The sequence below is a fragment of the Pantherophis guttatus genome, chromosome 1 (assembly GCF_059756535.1).
Source record: "Pantherophis guttatus breed Tessera chromosome 1, ASM5975653v1, whole genome shotgun sequence".
NCBI lineage: Eukaryota > Metazoa > Chordata > Lepidosauria > Squamata > Colubridae > Pantherophis > Pantherophis guttatus.
This window is the reverse complement of record NC_142063.1, coordinates 69,849,869-69,855,868: the sequence shown is the minus strand read 5'-3', so window position 1 is coordinate 69,855,868 and position 6,000 is coordinate 69,849,869. Positions and strand designations below refer to the sequence as shown.

The 6,000-nt window shown below is 40.4% G+C and overlaps 1 protein-coding gene across 1 annotated transcript in view; it reads left to right on the top strand.

Annotated features, from left to right (window-relative positions):
- Positions 1-235: 235 nt before the first annotated feature.
- LOC117666101 (cytosolic phospholipase A2 epsilon-like) overlaps positions 236-6,000 on the top strand; it is a 35,679-nt gene continuing 29,914 nt past the window's right edge. The window contains exons 1-4 of the mRNA XM_060688206.2: positions 236-316; positions 440-526; positions 654-740; positions 5,575-5,647. Of these exons, the coding sequence (XP_060544189.2) occupies positions 5,620-5,647 (28 nt within the window). The 5' untranslated portion in view covers positions 236-316; positions 440-526; positions 654-740; positions 5,575-5,619. The remainder of the gene's footprint in view (positions 317-439; positions 527-653; positions 741-5,574; positions 5,648-6,000) is intronic.

The window sequence follows — 6,000 nt, the reverse complement described above, 5'->3', positions numbered from 1 at the left end:
CAAATAGAATTAAGAAGACTTATGCCTGCGATTGGAGAGCTGTTTCCTGTCAATATAGTTTAGGTTCTCATGGAAATTTGCCAAAAATTGACATCTTGAGCATACTAACATAGCTTATATATAGGCCATGTACACTAGTTTCTCTGCATATTCCATGTATAAACTTAAGACGAAGGGCAGTGATAAATGCTATTAAAGTTATTTATGTCATTATTTGGGAAATCTTTAGGTGGAAACACCATCTGATAAAGAAAACACAAGAAGAGATGAATGTAATAGAACAGAGAGCCATTTTTGCGATGAAGCTTCATTGTGGGTCAGTATAATTCTTGAAAGTATTAAAAGATTTTCTCGTAACATTAAGAAAATTTAGTTTTCCCCATAGGACAATGGTAAATCCTATTAAAGTTATTTATGTCATTATTTGGGAAATTTTTAGGCTGAAACACAATCAGATAAAGAAAATATAGGAAATGTTGAACATGACAGAAGGGAGAGCCATCCTTTCGATCAAGCTTCATTGCAGGTTGGTATAATCCTTGAACGTATTATAAAAAGATTTTCTGGTAATATTAAGAATGTTTAGTTCTCCCCCATAGGACAATGGTGAATCTTATTAAAGTTATTTATGTCATTATTTGGGAAATCTTTAGGCTGAAACACCATCAGATAAAGAAAACGCAGGAAATGTTGAACGTAACAGAAGGGAGAGCCATTCTTCCGATCAAGTTTCATTGCAGGTTAGTATAATCTTGAAGGTATTATGAAAAGATTAAGAAAGTTTAATTCTTCCTCCATATATACTGCATGGAATGCTCCATTCTCCATCATATACAAAATATTTTGATTAAATGGAAAACAGGGGGAAAAGAATGATTGTTTAGAGAGAAATGACACACTGCATTCCTTCCTATGCCTCAACAATGGAATGTGGCTTTTCCTCAAACAGCCTTCCCCACACTATTTCAAAAGCTTATCCTGTTTGAGACTGCTGGCAGTTATAATCCAACATAACTGGAGGGCTTTTTTGTTAGGCAAGTCAAGTTCTTGATAGGAAGGAGAGGTTTTGAGCAGAGCAAACTCAGACGATAGAAAAGTTTAAACTGTTTGAACCGAACTCTCTCCCTCATGTTACTTGCCTCTATCATACCAAAAGATTCTATATTTTGCTAACTTAAACACTACAGGTGGAAAAAAAAATTGAAGAGGGGAGAATTAAAAGGAGAAAAAATTCTGGGTGAAAAAGTTTTGAGCTCTTATCCCCTCATCCTTCTCAATTTAGAACGCTTAGGTATTTGTTACCTGGTACATATATGTTATCCTGTAGGACATTTTGTTTTACAGGATGGGTGTTAAGTTCTGGGTGAAGAATGGAGGTGAGGCTGGGGTGATTTCTAACAGTTCTTTATTCAGTACTGCCTGTGAGGCAACAGTGCTCCCTGGCTGACACAGCTCCTTTTTTATGAAATTGATCAGCCAAACAACCAATTAGGAGAGAGTATTTTCCCGCTCCAACAGAGGACCAGAATTTATTTATTTATTTAATTTATTTATGTATTTCGTCAAGCATGTATTTGATAACAAATACAAGTGTAAACATAATTATGAATACATGAGATGGATACCAATAAAGGAAACATTAGGACATGATGACAGGGATGGTAGGCACGCTGGTGTGCTTAAGCACGCCCCTTAAAAACCTCTTAAGAATGGGGTGAGGTCTACAGTAAACAGTCTAAGTTTAAAGTTTTGGGGGTTTGGGGAAGAAACCACAGAGTCAGGTAGTGCATTCCAGGTGTTGACAACTCTGTTACTGAAGTCATATTTTCTGCAGTCTAGTTTCGATCGGTTTACCATGAGTTTGTATCGGTTTACCATGAGTTTTGATTGAAGCTGAAATATTCATTGACTGGTAGGACATTGTAGCAGATGATTTTATGTACTACACTTAGGTCAGACCAAAGACGGCGAAGTTCTAAGTTGTCTAAACCCAAAATTTCTTGTCTTGTGGCCGAAGAGGTTGTAGAAAAAATGCTTTTAAAAGCCTCTGACAATCCTAGCTGAGCCGCACAATCATCAGAGGCTTTTTTTTTTACTTTTAAAAGCATTTTTTCAGCTTTTTTTTTTTTAAAAAAGCCTCTGGTGATTGCGTGGCTAGGCTGGGCATGGGGGGGGGGGCGGGCAGGGATTTTTGCTACCGGTTCTCCGAACCACCTGCCTCCATCGCTACCGGATCGAGCGATCCGGTCCGAACCAGGGGAGCATTTCACCCCTGGTGAAATGGGGCCAACTTCACACTGAGGGGCAAGTTGTTCCAGAGGGCAGGTGCAACAGCAGAACAGACCCTTGATTAACTTGACTCTGCTGGCATGTAAACCCACCCCTCCCCAACAAAAGGAAAAATTCTCTATCTCCCCCACTCCCCCATCTAGCTCACCCTGAACAGTGGCATTTGGCAGGCTGGGTCTGAAGTAAAGACCTGGTCTTGGCTCCAGCTTTAGTTGCCAGGTGTTGTTAAATGCTGGTGTGTCACCCAAAATGTCACAGGATGTCCTCTTTGATACATGTGTCATAGGTTTACCATCACTGAACTATAGGAGAACTTTAGGAGAACCATTTTAATTTACTGCATGTTGGCCAAAAAATCAGGAGGAGCGGCTTGGTAGTATATTTTTTAATTATAATTAAAATAAATGCACATTTTATTAAACATCCTAATTTTCTTTTGTGAGCTGTTCACTTTAACAAATGCATACAGAAGCTACACTGATGGAGGATTTAAATTGGAGTGAGGTGGAGAGAAGACAAAGTGGTTATGCAGATGCAGGTTACATGTGAAACAAATTACAAGTATCTTATTAATTAACAATTATATTGTGTTAAAATGTATCAGGACTCAAAATAAGGACCAAGTAGTGTCAGAACATTTTAGCCTAGACCCGTGATGGCGAACCTATGGCATGCGTGCCACAGGTGGCACGCGGAGCCATATCGGTGGGCACGTGAGTGTTGCCCTAGCTCAGCCTTCTGGGCCCACCGGAAGTCAGGAAACAGGCTGTTTCCGGCCTCCGGAGGGCCTCTCGGGTGGGTGGGAAAGGCCCGTTTTTCGCTCTCCCCAGGCTCCAGAGGCTTTCTAGGAGCTGTGGAGGGCAAAAACGGCCTTCACCCTCTCCCAAGGCCCTCCAGAGGCCGGAAATGGCGCCACAGGGGAGGGGGGGGTGTCACGTGCGCATGCACATTGAATTATGGGTTGGGCACGCATGCATGTGACACCCCCCCACTCCCCCACTTTTGGCATGCGATAGAAAAAAGGTTAGCCATCACTGGCTTAAACTATATAGGAGCCCCCCAAGGACTTTAAAAGCACACATTGAGAGAAAAGTTCCCTGTGGATGGGCTCCAGCACGGAGTCTGAAAGATCTCGTGGTCCTGGTGACCCATCAAGATTGGATCCTGTCACATCAAAAAGTTTCAGGCATTCTCAGAAGTCCAACAAACATAATGGGTTTTTAATTTTACCACAAATGTTGTGCTTATGTTTGTTTTGATAAGTGGCCCTCGAATATTCCATTCTGGTATTATTAACAGATTAGACATATGGAGTATCCAATTCTCTCTCCAATTACTCCTATTATGCTGAGTTCAGTAGAAAGGCCTTCTGAACCTACTTCAGCCTGCAATGCCCTGCACTGCTTTTTAAAAATAGTTTACCAGATTTATTAAAACGGTTCTGTGTTGCTGTTGCGAGGTTTTGATTGGGCTAGTTTCTTATTGTAATTTTTAAATAGGCTGGGTTTTATTATTACTGTTTTACAGAGTTAACCAAACCAGCAACAAACTTGTTGCTACTCCATAAACAGAGTACCAACCAATTTTCCTGGTAGCAAATTAGAAGGCAGCAGATTAGAGTTTAGTCCCAATTTACCACTTATCCTATTGCTTGAAGCAGCTGCTTCATTTCATCTAATAACAAAACTGGCTTTCTTCCAGAATGCTACTTCATTTTGTTATTAGACTCAAATTGTAGGTTCACTGTTTATGGGGAAAAAAAATAGAATAAATCTCAGATGGAAGATGCTTAAAGACTTACTGTAATTCTGAAGACCCTTTGTAAACAAAAAATGAGTACCGTACTTTTCGGAGTATAAGATTCACTCCCCCCAAAAAGTGAGTGAAAATTGTGGTGCATCTTATACACTGAATGTTGCCGAAACCACCCGCTGGCCCCCACCCTTTGGCTGTTTTCGGCCTCCGCACATCACATTTTCTGCCATCGCATGCTCCATTTTAGACCTGTTCCAGGCTGTGGGCATTGCCACAGCACATCGCCTCTGATTGCCACCTCCATGTGTCGCATTTTCAGCTTCCATGCATCGTGTTTTTGGCCTCCACACGCCCCGTTTTTGGCCTCCGTGCGTTGCATTTTTGGCTGGTTCTAGGCGGTGGGGATCAGCAGTGGCAGCGGCAATCCCCACCGTCTGGAACTGGCTGAAAATGCGCTGCGCGGAGGCAAAAAATGGGGCATGCGGACGCTGAAAACGTGATGCATAGAGGCCAAAAACGTGACGCATGGAGGCGGCGATGGGCTGTGGTGATCCCCGCAGCCTGGAACAGCTGATTGGTGGTATTCTGAGAGGCCGATCCAACCACCAATCAGCTGCTCTTGCTGAATCAGGCTGTGATAGTGTGCTGAAGCTGACCAGGCTGTTTGCTGCAAGGATGCTAGCCATATGAATACTGATGGATGCTGGTAGGCAGAGGCAGAACTTCTTTTTCTTGTTTTCCTCCTCAAAATCTAATGTGTATCTTATACTCTGAAAAATATGGTAAATTGTCTTGGGTGTAGAGCAACCATTCATGTAAATCCATAACCTTACTTCTACTGACATTTTATGAATGCTAATTTATTTTATAGTTGTGTTCCTGAATTTAGTTTTGAGGCTGAACGAATCTACAAATTTGCATTGATTTTAGCTGAATAACAGTAAACAAATATAGTGTCTGCAGTGAACATATGCACACATTTTTGTCACAATCAGCACTAAAATTAGCAGTGCAAATATAATCTAATGTGTAACATTTCTTCTTTCCCAATTTCTAAAATGATAACCGAGATTCCTGAAGTCTATCAGCTGAGAATGTATGCTCTTTTTAAAATACTATAAACCAAGGAAGGTTGCTATTTTGAGGTCCCTTCCACCAGTGGAACAATGGCAAATTTCTTAAAGTGATTAAAATCCCTAATCGCAAAATTGCCAACATGACTACTAACATCCGATTATGGACATGGCACAACAACAACAAGGAGAACAAAATCAATATCTAGGGAAGACTCATTATTTTTTTTTAAAAGCAAGATTTTACTTAAACCAATAGACATGTAGAGTATATATTTCACCATGCTAAGAAAGATTATTTAGTTCTGTAGTTGCTCCAACAATATCTTCAGCCATAGAACTTTTATGTGGTTTTAAAAAAAAATTTGGATTTGGCTGACAGGTTATATAATGAATTATCTCAGGCTTTCTCAGGAAATATAAAAGGTGTTTTGGTTTCTATTCTCCTTTCTTTTAGGGACCGGTAGCTCTTTTCTCTTTGCTGTCTGTACGGATCATTAGAATGACAAACCTCAGAGAAACAGATTTGTGTGAGTATCTTTGAATTATCATTCCTCAGCCTAGCATCCTTCAGCTACTGTATGTTAGGCTGGAAATCCATGGTTGCTAGTCAAGCTTGCTTGGTAATCTGGGAGTTGTAGTCCAATACATCTGGACTACATTGTGGCATTATGACGTTATGGATTGCTTTCAAAGTGCTGGTTTTATTAACTGCTCTCAAAAGTTGTAACAGTATCTGTATGAAATATTACAGGTATTACAATATTACAGGTATTACAATATTACAACAGTTCATTTAATGACTGTTCAAAGTTACGACGACTGTGAAAGAAGTGACTTATGACTGTTTTTCACACTTACGACTGTAGCAGCATTCTTATGG